At 59.4% G+C, this 13,432-nt stretch overlaps 1 protein-coding gene across 1 annotated transcript; it reads left to right on the top strand.

The window, feature by feature from the left end:
- The first annotated feature begins 280 nt into the window (after nucleotides 1-280).
- On the top strand, nucleotides 281-11,152 carry ALX3 (ALX homeobox 3). The gene is made up of 4 exons (XM_027096288.1): nucleotides 281-557; nucleotides 5,709-6,025; nucleotides 8,867-8,995; nucleotides 9,408-11,152. Exons 1-4 carry the CDS (start codon nucleotides 281-283, stop codon nucleotides 9,714-9,716), a joined length of 1,032 nt encoding a protein of 343 aa, XP_026952089.1. The 3' UTR covers nucleotides 9,717-11,152.
- Nucleotides 11,153-13,432: the final 2,280 nt, after the last annotated feature.

The following is a 13,432-nucleotide window of genomic DNA, read 5'->3' as shown; positions in this document are numbered from 1 at the left end:
CCTCCCCCTCTCCAACTGCTTCTGATACCGCGACTGGAGTGAATCAGGGGGCTCCCGGGCTCCGAGGGGTTAACCCGCGCGGGGCCGCACGTGACGTGGATGGTTCCAGCATTAAGTCAGAGTGCGGCCCCCTCCCCTGTCCCCCGCCCCCCGCGGCGCGCGCCGCTCCCGGGGGCTCCGCGCCCCCGCGCCCAGGTCCCTCCCCCTTGGCGGGCGCTCACAGGCCGCGCGGGCAGCGCGAGCCCCGGAGCCCCCGGCGGCCTGTGTGCCCCGAGCCGGCATGGACCCGGAGAGCTGCGCGCCTTTCGGCGTGGGGCCCGGGCCTCGCCCCTACGCGGCCGCCGGGGATGAGCCTCCGGGCCCCCAGGGGACCCCGGCCGCCGCGCCTCACCTGCACCCTGCGCCACCCCGCGGCCCGCGGCTGACCCGCTTTCCGGCCTGCGGGCCCCTGGAGCCCTACCTACCGGAGCCGGCCAAGCCGCCCGCCAAGTACCTGCAGGACCTCGGCCCCAGCCCGGCGCTCAACGGCGGCCACTTCTACGAGGGCCCCGCGGAAGGTAAAGCGCGGCGCGGGGCGTAGCGCGCAGCCCCTACCAGCTCTCCGTCTTCCATCCCCGGGCCCGCAGGGGCCTCCCCGCTTCCCTCTCCCGCTCGCCTACTCTTTAACTTTTTACCTCTCTCGCCCTTCGCCGCGGCTCCCTCTGAAGCCGGACCGGTGCTGGTCCCGGCCGGGCGAAAGCCAGCGCGGTGAGGGAGGCAGAGCCACGCGTGCCTCTGGTGGCGGGAATGGGAGGCGGGAGGTCGAGAGAGGGTGGAGTGGCGACGGCCCGGGGCCCACTCGGGCCCGAAGGCGGTCGGAACCGGGAAAGAGAGATCGTACTTGGCCGGAACTGACACCGACCCAGAAGCCCGGACCGGGCCCAGGACCCGGGCGCCACACTTAACTCTTGGCCCGCATACGGGGAGAGAAGCGCGGCTTTTGTGTCTGGCGCCCGCTGAGGGCCCTGAGGCTGGCCCCGACCTACAGTGGCCAAGCCGGGACTCAGCCGAGGGCTGCGGCCTCGCCTCCCCGGGAAAGGCTCTGCTGCCTGCGCCTTAGGCGCTCGGCGCAGTGGCCGCGGCTAGTGCCGCAGTGCCGGGGCCGTTCTCAATACGGAATAACTGTGTTCTTATTTCCCAGACTAACCTGGCCTCCCCGTCGTTATGCACGGCGATGGCCGCCCTTCTCGCAGTCTTGGCTTCCTCGCACTGGATCGTCACCGCGGGGCCGTCGGGAGCGGGCCTAACCCCTGGGTGCCTCCGGCTCCTGGGCCAGTGCCCTATTCACTAAGGCCAGTTGGACCGCGCAGTCTCCCAAGAACGCGCCTGAACTCCGGGGCCTGGCGAGCGGGTTCGCAACCCCGCCGCCGCCCGCTGCACCGGCTGACCTGTGGAAATGTCGGTGCCCGCGCCCGCCTCATCTTTGCTGCCGCATCCCGCAGCTTAGGCCCAGAGCTGGATCCTCCGAGATCGGCTGCAACCCGCCTCCGCCCCGCTGGCGCCTCGCGGGCCTCCTCGGAGAGGCCAGGCAGCTCGGGCCTTCGCCCAGTCGGGGCGGTGGGAATGTGTAGGGGAGGGCTGGGAGGTGTGTGGGGGTCAGCGGAGGAAATGAGCGAGTCCGCGGAGCTTCGTGTCTGTGCCCTTTGAAAGAGGCTCTCCTGATAAAAACCACAGTTGGGACTTAATGAGAAGCAGTTGGCCTGGCTCCTCTGATCCCAGCCAGACGGCGGCGGCCGCGCAGCGCCGTGAGCACCGCCGGGGACAGGTACCCGGCCTGGCTTGGTGCGCCACGTCCGGCAGGACCCACCCTGCAGGTCCGAGTCCCTGCTGGGCGCGACGGATCCCGCACTGACCGCCAGGATCGCGACCGGCCCCGGCCCCAGCGCCGAGCAAACTACGGAGAGCGCTGGAGCAGAACGAGCGGGCGGGGAGGAATCTAGCGACGGCGAGGGTGTTCACAACGAAATGCGTGGAAAGAAAACCAAAAAGTGTAAGCAACCACCAAAAAGAGGGAAAAGGAAATTGGACAAAACAACAGAGGAGAGAGGAAAGAAGGAGAGCTAAAAGGCGGTCGGCGAACTGGGCAGAACGGAAAGGAATAAATGAACGAATGAAAAAAAGAAAGCAAGGGGAGGATCGAACGAAGCGGGTAAATGGAGAAGGAGGGAACGGAGGAAGAGAGAAGCAGCAGACAATACGAAAGAAAAAAAGGACATCCTAAAAGAGTAGAAAATAGCAAAATGGGAACAAGTGGGAGAAGGAAATTAACGATTCCAGCTGATCAGAGGACAGACCAAACGAAAAGGAGGTGCGGCGAGTGCGAGCCGAGTCTGGGTAGAGACCCCGGCCGCCACTGGATTCCTCAGTGCCCTGGCCTGAACTCGGCAGGCGGGCGGGTGGCCTGCGTCCCTGTGGCAGAGCTGGGCTGCTAGGGAGGGACAGCCTCGGGGACTGGGGCCCGCGGTCTGCTTGGTGGGAAATGTTGGTCAAAGGGAGAGCCCGCTTAGTTTCTTGGCTTTTAAAATAACGAGCTCCGAGCGTTTCCAGTTCAGACCAGTGAGCGCGCAGCTGCGCCCATCTGCTGCGCGATCCTTGCGAGGCCGGGCAACTGCGCGCTCGAGAGCCTGGCACGGCGCTCCTCTCCAGCCCTTGGCCGCCCTGTGCGGAGAGCGCCCAGCCCTGGTCTGCACCGCGGTCGCGTCCTGGCGGCGCCAGCCATCTTCGCGCCCTCAGCGCGTGGCTGCTCAGAGGGACGGAGAAGTGCCTGGCTGTTCCTTCCTGCTCTGCCGGGGTCTGTCCCCTAGCTTGGCTTCTTGATCTCGGAACGCGCCCGCCGCCGCTGAGGCCCTGAGCCGCATAACCAGGCTGACCGCGGTCTCCGGGCCGGCCGCGGACTTCGAGAAGAGTCCTCAGCCGTTGGCCCCCGCTGAGGCCTCTAGGGCAAGGCTGGGAACCTCGAGGGAGAGCACCAAGGCCCCACTGGGGGTTTACAAACGGCGTGTAGGTCCACACCAGCTTCGGATATTCAGCCGGAGCAGCGGAAGCGCAGGCTTCAGAGCGCTCTGCGAGTCGCTTGGGAAAGGGCGCGCGCGGAGCAAGGCTGCCGCGAAAGCTGAAAGCCGGATGGCTGGTCCTGCGGCGTCGATGGACGCCATCCATGGGGCCAGTGGGGCTCCCGGTAGGCAGCCCGAGCCGTGCGGCTCCCGAGCTGCCAAGGCTTCGAGGCAGCCGCTAGTAGGGGCTCTGGCAGCCCCCCGCGTGGGGGAGTGCCCGGGGTGTGAGAGCCCAGTCAGGGACAGAGCTCTGCTGGTTCTTGTCTTTCAGGCCCAACAGACTGCTGCTGTGGTTCTGCGGTTGTGCAGGCCACGGACACCCCAGTGCTGAGCTCCAAGGCTTCTTGTCTCCAACGGGAGCACTACCCTCTTAATCACCCAGTGTCCCCACCAGGTGCAAGTGACTCCTGTACAGAGCCTGTGCACATCTTAAACATGCACCGGGCTTACAGTGCACCTTTCCCCTGATAAGCTTAGATTCAAGCTGCTGGCTTCTGTTCCTGCTCAGCCTTTCTTTGATCACTGCCCTTCGCTTAGCCCACCTCCATCTCTTTTCTCTTCTGGGCCTTGCTCCTCCGGAGGCCGCTTGGTGTTCTATGAGGCGTGCCCCTGTCTCCAAAGTGGGGGACTGCTGCCCTTACACTGGAGTCCTCCAGGCGGATGGAGGTTCCAGGACAATGGCAGTGAAAAGGGAAGAAGTTCTGTGGGCGTCTGAGAGGGCTGCAGAATGGGCAGTCCTGGGAGGCCACGTCCCAGGAGGCCAGCAGGCTTGGCTCTGTTTTTGGATAGCTATTCTGAGACGGGACCTGCTGCATTTTCATCCTTTATCCTGGTAGCTAGGTGGCTTAAGGTCAAGAGGGCAAGTCCCAGAGCTCCAGGTCTGATCACTTCCAATCTGGGCAGATCCTATTGAGATAGTCACTGAGGGCCCAAGAGGCAGATGAGCCAGCCCCAGAGCTTTGGGGAGCCCTCTGCAGTGACATCAGTGCTCCTCTGACCCCGTCCCTGAGCCACCCTCGCCCTTTTCTGCCTGGAGTCCAGCTGTCCCTCCCTCTGAATCCAAGATACCGAGAGCCCTCCCTCTCAGGCCTGCTGTGTGTACAGTGCCCCCTCCCAGTCTCCCTGGTCTTCCCGACCATTTAAAATTATTTGGTTTAACTTCCATTGAGTCCTCCTTCCTCAGGTCCTACCAGGTGGAACTACCCCAGAACCAAAATGTGTTGCCCAGGAATAGAAGTCAGGGACTGAAGCATTTTCCCCACCTATGCTCCACCTGAATTACGAAAGAAGCCTGGTGTCTGGGCTGTCACTAGGCACTGGCCTGAGAGCGGGTCCTCCCTGACTCTCCCCGGCCTCCAGGACACACTCACGAAGCGTAGCTTATTTCACGGCCTGAGTGGTCCTGGGAGGTCACCCACCACCTTCCATCTGGGGGGGACCTTGCCCAACTTGTCCTCCACAGGCAGACAGGGACTCGTCAGACCCAGAACCCCAGAGCCCGTCTCTCCAGTTCTATCCCCACCCCCGCCCCCACCCCCCAAGCTGTAAGTCCTGGGAAAGAAACTGCCTCTTGGTGCCGGGTCACTGGGCCTCCTGGGGGCCAGGCCCCCCCTGGGGATGGGCCTGGGGCCAGGGAAGAGGCTGTGTGAATCAGAGGGGCATCTTTGTGGCGCTGTTTCTGCCATCCCAGAGGACTGTTAAGAAGAGATTTCATGGCGACGCTGCTGGGGGTCCTTGCCAGAGGGAGAGGGCGGGGTGATCAGGGTGACCTATTTTTCACCATGCCCCAGTTGTGGCAGAGCTCCATCAAGTTTCCTGAGTGAGGGCTAGCACGTCAGAGTGGGGCTGCTTGTTAATCGTGGGCAGTGGGGGAGCCGTCAGAAACTCCTGGGGAGGGGAGGGACAGACGATGACAAGAACGATGGGCTATGGAACTGTGCCGTTTCCGCTGTCCCCTACCTCTCCTTTTCCGAGCATAGCCTGTCTCTATCTCCTGCTCTCTAATGCTGGAGCTTAAGTCCTTGCCCAAACATCAGTATTTTCAGAGGAATTTGACAATCCTTCTTGAAGCTTCTTTGCCCCATCTTGCCTTTCATACCCCAGGGCAGGGGGACTTGACATTGTCCTGAGACTCGGGGTTCAGAGAATAAGGCCCAGCCAGACCGGCCAAAGGTGGTCTGAGCATCCCTGTCCCTATCCAGTCCTGGAGCAGAGGCACGGGCATGGGAGCCAAGGCCTGCAGAGTCAGGGTCAAGGAGGCCACCCCCACTTCCCGCCCCTGTGCTAGGCCCTGCCGTGGCATCCATCCTGGTACCTCCACACCCTGTGGGACGCGCCACCACAGAATACTTCCCCGAAATGAACCCCCCTCCGTCCCCAGCAGATCCACCCAGACCACAGAGCACATGGCTCCCCAGGGCCCCCTCCCCAGCTGGAGGCTCAGCAGGCAGGCCTCCGAATGCCAGGCTCCCTTGAAGGGTGGCTGCCAGGAGGACGGGAGGAAAAAGGAAGGGGGAGGCGGGGACTGAAGCGTCAACGTTCTTCCCCCTCCCTCTATTCCACCCACAAAACCCCCCGGTTCGGTTTCCATCCTCCTTTTTGTGTTTTCCATTGCAGCTGAGGAGAAGGCCTCCAAAGCTGCCAGCTTCCCCCAGCTGCCCTTGGACTGCCGAGGGGGCCCCCGAGACGGGCCCTCTAACTTGCCAGGCTCCCCAGGCCCCTGCTTGGCCAGCCTGCGTGTCCCTCTGTCCCCGGGACTCCCTGACTCCATGGAGTTGGCCAAGAACAAGAGCAAGAAGCGCCGTAACCGCACGACCTTCAGCACGTTCCAGCTGGAGGAGCTGGAGAAAGTCTTCCAGAAAACCCACTACCCTGATGTGTATGCCCGGGAGCAGCTGGCTCTGCGCACGGACCTCACCGAGGCCCGGGTACAGGTGAGGGCACCCCGGCCACAGGGCTCTCTGGCTGCCTCAACCATCCAGACCATAAGCCGGGCCCGGAGGGGCTGGGAGAGGTGGACGCTGGTTCCACACAGAGTCGGCCTGCCCCCGTCGGCCCTCCTGGGCTCCCCTCCACGCCCTGCTCTGCTGCAGCCACAGGCTTGCGGCCCAAGTTGAGGCTCCTGCATGGGATGGGGGTGACAGGCTCCTGGAGTCAAAAGACCTGTATGGGAGTCCTAACTCTGCCACTTCTAGCTGACCAGGTGACTTGGGGCATGTCACTGAATCTCTGTCTTGGTTTCCCAATTTAAGAAAAGGGAATGATAGTACTACCTACATAAGGAGTATCTTTGAGGATCACAGATGTGTGCATTTTGGAAGACGTGAAATGCTAAAACACGAATCCGGGCTTCTCCCAAGGTAGCTGCCCAGAGTGGGGAGGGTCCCTGCCGGGGGGGTCTCAGGATCGGTGATGCTTAAAAGCCATCCTGAACCAGTGACCTCAGTCCTGCCCACTCCCAGACTGTGGTTGGGAGAGCCTGTCCGGGAGCCCCTGCCCACAACAAACTCTTCCCCAACAGAAATCAGGCCCCGGGGCGGGATGGGCCAGCTTCACTAGGGTGGAGCCCAGCCTGTGTGGATGGGGTGGGAGGATGGAGGAATGCTGGGAAAGGACAAAGGGAAGGGAATCCATGTCCAAGGCGTGCTGGAAGCGAGCAAGAACATGAAGGTGGCAGACAGGGGGTGGGGATGGAAAAGGAGGCTTCAGTAAGAGTCTGGCCCAAGAGGAAGATGGTCACTGCTGCCTTGCTCTGAACCTGCTTGATACGCAGCAGGCTCCCTGATGCCAAATAAGAGGCACCGGGAGAAGGCTTGGGTCTGGGCCTCTTGGGAAAGGTGAGGAGGTGACCTCTAAGCAGAGGACAGTCCCTCTCCCGGCAGAGGAGACTCACAATCTGGGTGGGGCCCCTCCAGAGGCTCCGAGGGCACTGGGGCAGGGGCCAGCTCTGGCAGAATATGGGAACCAGCAGTCAGTCTATAAAGAGGCCAGCTGCGGCCTAGCAGAGAAGGCCCTACAGCTGGATTCAACATAGGATCAGAGGGAGTTGGGCTGTTTCCCCTCCTCTGCTGGGTCTTCCTGCTTCCGTGTTCCTACCAGGTGGAACCCAAACCAGACTTCCAGAACTGTTCCTCAGGGCTCCTCAGGGCCTGGGGCCATCAGGGTAAGAGGCCCAGCATTCAAGGTAACCCCAGACCACATAAGCCGTAGAAGTCCAAATGTCACCTATCCAGACACCCCAGCAGGCCTTAGTGAGGGCGAGGGGACTCTGAATAGCTGCCCCGGTGCAGCTGCTTTGGGGAAGCGAAGCACACTTCCCCCACTGCTCTTCTAGGCCTTTGCAACCCTAAAAGCGTGGAGGCGTGGCCACAAGGCCCCCCAGACCTAGTCTAGAAGCTTCAGTGATGATTGAAGCCCAAGAGTAGGGATGCTTGGCAGACGCATGACACCACCCATAGACCTCACCCCGTTGGGAGGAATAAGGGGACCACACACGGGACAGTGCAGGGGGCAGGTTCAGAGTGAGGAGGGGAGAGCGGGGTGGTGACAGGGAAGAATTCCCAGAAAAGTGATCAGCAACTCCAGGCTCTTTCATCTCCTGCAGGGAAGGGAGAGCAGGGAAAGGAGAGCTGGTTGTGGGTCCTTCCTCAGCCTTGCCCCAGGCCTGCTCTGGGATCCTGCCTGCATGAGAGGCGGTGTGGAGAGTGAGGGACTCAGGTAGGGTTACTTTTACACACTCGCAGCTTCTTTTGTTGTGGCTCCCAGCTAAATCCCTGGAAAGCAGGAGGATTTGGGGGGTTTGGTTTGGTTTTGATATTGCCAATGTCTAGCCTAGAGCCTGACACATAAAAGTTTATTAAATGATAGAAACACACAATACATGCACCAACACACATAGGGCACATACCAGATGACAAATCCACCCCAGATATGTGCACAGCACACAGGTATGCCACCCCACCCGCCAAGAGCTCACAAATGAATGGGAAAGGCGGATTCCAAACCAGATAATGGTAGTGGGATGTGGTAAGTATAACGAGAGCAATGCTGGCGTATTTAGGAAGTCCAGTGGAGGATGCCCAGCTCAGATGTATGTGCGTGGTGGGGATGGGTAGCGCAGGCAGGGAAAACGTGGGCAAAGGCAGGAGGAGTAAGAGAGCAGTGTTTTAAAGGCGAGCTGGGGTGAGAGGCAGCTAAGAATTGAGAAGAACTGAGTGTTGTTGCCTGACAGGAGATGAGGCTGTGGGGAGGGGCAGGGTCAGTGCCAAGGGGCCTTGTGAAGGAGCTGGGCTCTCGGCCGAGGTCTCCAGGGAGCCTCTGAGAGTTTAAGCAGAAGCAGGACCCAAACAGAAATATCTTTAAGATTTCTCAGATGCGGTAAGGTGGGAACACTGGGAAAGAGATGAGGCAGGGGGGCTAGACACCCAGCATATGTGTACTGGTCCAGGGCCTCTGAGGCCACGGACCCCAACGATACCCTTACTAGACACAGCCAGGCTGGAGAACCAGAGAGTGACTCAGCCCGGGAGCGGGGGAGGGCCTATGGGGCCAATAAACCCGCTCTGGGCTTGGGCCTCTCTTAGGCCCCATCCCAGCTCCCTCGCTGGCCCTGAGGATGATGTGAATTTATAAGCTCCTGCAACTCGAGATCCTCCAGCCTGGAGCCAGCTCCCCACCGCCCCACAAGAGGATGCAACCATCAGCTGTCTCCCCGGTGGGCTCCACGCCTCAGGGCTGCTTTATCACCCCCTCAACCTCTCCCAACCTGCCCCCAGGTCTGGTTTCAGAACCGCAGAGCCAAGTGGCGGAAGCGTGAGCGTTATGGGAAGATCCAGGAGGGGCGGAACCCCTTCACGTCTGCCTATGACATCTCCATGCTGCCCCGAACCGACAGCCATCCCCAGGTGAGACCCCTCACCCCCAGACTCGGGGCCTGGCAATTCCGTGGGGAAGCCAGCAAGAGTGTGAACTGTGGTCCCAGGGAGACCTGGAGCAGCATTAGAGCTCCAAGTGATTGTGGGTAAATCACGTCTTCCTCTGCAAAATGGGCTCTTACCAGTCTCATGAATGGTGTATGCAGAGCAGCTGGTACAAAGGAATCACCAGAGGAAATCTCATTTTGAGATGTAATGGCAGGGGCCTTCTGAGATGCCACTGCAAGTGTTGGGGGCAGGAGGGAGCAGATTCTAGACCTGGACCAAGTGGAGTTTTCTTGTAAAGTTTCTGGAGCCGTAAGGGCAAAGAGAGAGTCCCTAGGTAAGGAGGGCCCCCCAGGCTCCTGATTCATGGGTTTTCTTTTTCTTTCTCTCTTTTCAGCTGCAGAACTCCCTGTGGCCCAGTCCAGGGTCTGGGAGCCCCAGGGGGCCCTGCCTCATGTCTCCAGAGGGCATCCCCTCCCCATGCATGTCTCCATACTCCCACTCTCATGGGAATGTGGCTGGCTTCATGGGGGTACCAGCCTCTCCTGGAGCCCACCCTGGCATCTACTCCATCCATGGCTTTTCCCCTGCCCTAGGGGGCCCCAGCTTTGAGCCCTCCCCGGATGGTGACTATAAGTCTCCAAGCCTCATCTCACTCAGGGTGAAGTCCAAGGAGCCACCCAGCCTGCTGAACTGGACCACATGATCTGTCACGTGGACATGCAGACTGAGCTGCCCAACCCCGTTTCTGTTTCCAGCTGCTCCCACCCCACCCCGGCCTGGATGCCAGAGAGGACACACCTCTGCCTCCAAGGCCCAGATGGTTCCTGGAGGCCCCGGCAGAGCAGCTGGGACCCTCAGGCTTCCGCAGGCAACAAGCTACAGAATCTTTTCTGTTAGAATAAGGTGAGGCTGCCCAGGAGAAAAGGGGCTTCAAAGCAGGTAGGACTCTTCCTACCACACACTGGGTCCCCTCCCCCAAACCCTGGGCCAGAGGGAAAAAGATACTGCCCTGCTTCCTTCAGACTTTGTCTGAGTTTAACTGTCATCCCTCCAGCTGAAACAACTTAACTGGCGCTTCATTCAGGGAATGCAGGAAAATGGGAGGACGAAACAGGTTGAACTGGGCGGCGCTCTCTGCCTCTTAGGGGAAACAGTCTTGTATGACAACCTAGGGCCAGCCTCACTTCCCCCTCCCACCACAAGGGGGCGTGCACCCAGCATCTGGCGCTGACAAGGGCCTGTAAACTGGAGGTCAGTGTAAAAGGTACGCCTTCTCCCCTGCTCAGCCGTCTCTACTCTTGACCTGCAACATGTGCCCCCTCCTGCAACATGCTATGGAGTCCTCTTACCCCTCCAAGGGGCAGAAACTCCACCAGAAATCACCAAATATTTGGATTCTCTTCCATGAGATCAGGCCAGAGCAATGCCATAGAAACCTTAGGCTCCCTTGGTTTACTCATTGGCTGTTGGTAAGAATAAAACAGATTTCCACAGACTCAACCCCTGAGATTCCAAACCCCACTTTTGTAAAGGTACTTTTGTAAAAAATGTGCTGCCCAGCATAATAATAAAGGTGGCAGTATTTTTTATACCAGGTGATTGTGTATCCTCAGGGTTTGGCACTTGGTTGCTCTAAGGCTGGTCTGTGCCCGGGGTCCAAGCAGGGATCCTAGAGGCTAGGGGAAGATGGGCCTGCGGCCAGCCCTCAATGTGTGCCACGCCTGGCTCTGTCACCTGCTCGGGGTCTCTGTGGCTTCGGCTGGTACAAGGAGGAAGGGGGAAAAGCCCGGCTCTAGGGTTGCTGGGCTCATCTGGAAGGGAAAATGTGGCATGGGAAGGGGAGTGAGAGCGCTGAAATAAGATTGTGGCTGAACGGACACTGGAGGGGAAATGGAACGGAAGTCCGGGGAGCCCACCGAGGGTTCTGAGCTCCCCTAGGCTGGGACCCCAGAGTAGTGGGGGTGTGCCCATTCCCTGCTCCCAGACGCCCAAGAGCATGTCTGAGCTGTAGGGCAGAGACGAAAGCCAGGACTCTTTCTTGTGGTTTGAGAGTATTACCCATTCTATCCTTCATCCCCGCTTTCTGCCTTATCTTCCTGGAAGGCAGGAAAAAAGCAGGCCTGGCCCTCCCACCCTCCCAGTAAACACAACCACATTGCTCAGAGCAGCTCAGCCTCAGCTAGCAGCCCAGCTCCCCCGACCCCGGGCCTCCTCTCCTCCAGGCCCAGAGAAACCCAAGCACACAAAGATTCCAGTGGCCAAGGCCGTGCTTCTTCCCAAGGAGAGTGCAAATCCATCAGATCGGATTTGCCAGCCAAGACAGTTACTGTGACAAGGCTCAAGCATCACCCAGAGGAAACCAGTGTCCTCCTTCTCTTCCCTTCCCTTCATCTGAGGGCCTGGCTTCTGAGGTCCAGGTGCGAGCCCCATGTGCATCAGGAGGGGAAGAGTCTGGGCAGTAAGGAGAGGCAGCCCCAGCTACTGCTGATGAACAGAACCACCTTCGCCCAGCTGGGCAATAATGAACTGGGGTACAAATCCACCCTTCTAATTCCAGGGCTAAGAGAACTGCACTAGAAGTTTCTTCACCCAAGGAGTGGCCAGCAAAATTTTGGACTTTTTGTCTCACAAAAGTTAAGAGAGATGCAGAGAGAAAGATTAGTTTGTTCTACAAATACTGAGTGCCCACTCGTGCTAGGTATTGTGCTGGGTGCCAGAGACAGAGTGATGGTCAAGAAAAACCATGATTCCCTCTCTCACGGCTTAGAAAGAGGGAAGAGGAAAGAATCTGTGAAAGCAAAGGAAGCAGAAGTGGGGAAGAGACAGGCAAGAGAAGAAACTAAAGTTGAGTCAGAGATCAATGCAGCAACGGCAGGAGAGGCAGGCAGAGGCCAGAGCGGGCCCTGTGCGGGAGGGAGGCCCTGGTGGGGGAGGGCACAGGGAGGCCAGAGACCAGCTACTGGCTCCCATCCAGGGGCATCTGCCCACAGCTCATATTTTTCTGTCTAGTGACAGCTAAATGAAGAGAAAGCTAACTTTACAACCGCCCACTTCACACATAATGAATATGAATGGGCATCCCGGAGCCTGTTCCCTAGGATTATCTGTGAGTTGACGGGTTCTCCCACTGACTGGGCCATCCCAGCCAGCCTGTCCCCTGGCTGGGACTCAGGCAGCCCTTCCACCTGCTTCCCATTAGCCGTCCTTCCATCTTCCCCTCCTCCTCCACACCCTAGGCGTCTCACCCCTAAGACAGCCCCCAGGTCTCCAGACGCCCCTGCCCCCATGGCCTCACTCCAGAGGCAACCTCAGCCCTCAGCCTAGGCCCGATGTTTTCCCAAGGCCAGGCTGGGGCTCTGGTCGGCCCCTCTGAAAAAGAAAAGGGAAGTGGCCCCACTTGGAATCTCAACCTAAGAGAGGTGCTAGGCTCGGTCTCCCTTTGCTAAGGTTCCTCTCTGCTCCTGTGAGGCCCACCCAGAGAAGCCCTAAATCTTGGTCCTGGCAGGGGCCCGGACACCAGGCCCGGAGAGGAGGGCCCTAGCCAGATCGCCCTTCAGTCCCAGCTTCTAGCCTCAGTCCAGCATCAGGAAATGCTTCTCATTAGAGGAATTCAGTTTTCATGCCCGGCCTCCCCCAGTCCTTTACACATCAACCTGAATTACAACCCCTAAGTGCAGACCCTCTGCAGTCACAGACAGGAACAGAGCCCAGTATCCCCAGGAACTGGGCATTTCCTGTATCCGGCAGAGGGAGAACATACCTCACCCCTGCTCCAGCCTTGGCCACGGGCTCATCCCAGCATGAGCACAAAGCGTCCGCTCTTGGAGCCCTTGTTCCTGATGCTGGAGCCCCCTTGCCTTGCCCTCAACAACTGCAGCCTCCCCTCGCCTTGTCCCTTCTCCAGTAGGTGGGCACCAGCTGGGAGCAATGGGTCCTGTGGAGCCCTGAAGATGTCTGTCTCAGTACCTAGCACACTACTGCTCTTACTTGCTTTTATGGCCAGCTCTCCATCAACTGTGAGCTTGTCAAGGAAAGTAAGAGTGTGGTGTCCTATTCACCTGGACACTCAGGGCACCCAGAACGGGGACCGCCAGAACAGGCCTCCAAGGTATGATGGCAGGGCTGATGCTCCAGAGGTACTTCTGTACAAAGACCAGGCTTCAAACAGCCAGTCTGCCCAGAGCACACTCTGTGGCCATGGTAAGGCAGCTCCCCTCCTGGGCCAGCCCCTGGGCCCACAGATGCGGGATCCACCTGCCCAACCTTTACAGCCCTTGCTGCTTTGATATTCTGTGTTCTTTCTGCACAGAGTTATATAGAGATATTTACAGACATTTGCAAACCAAGAGAGGAAATGGCACCTCTAGTTAAGGTGAAGCCTCAGAGAAGCTTCAGAGGAGAGATCTGGGGAAATCAAAA

The sequence above is a fragment of the Aethalodelphis obliquidens genome, unplaced genomic scaffold, assembly GCF_003676395.1.
Source record: "Aethalodelphis obliquidens isolate GAN/ISIS:26980383/991018 unplaced genomic scaffold, ASM367639v1 scaffold100, whole genome shotgun sequence".
In the NCBI taxonomy this organism is placed as follows: Eukaryota; Metazoa; Chordata; class Mammalia; order Artiodactyla; family Delphinidae; genus Aethalodelphis; species Aethalodelphis obliquidens.
This window is presented reverse-complemented; position numbering and strand designations above follow the sequence as displayed.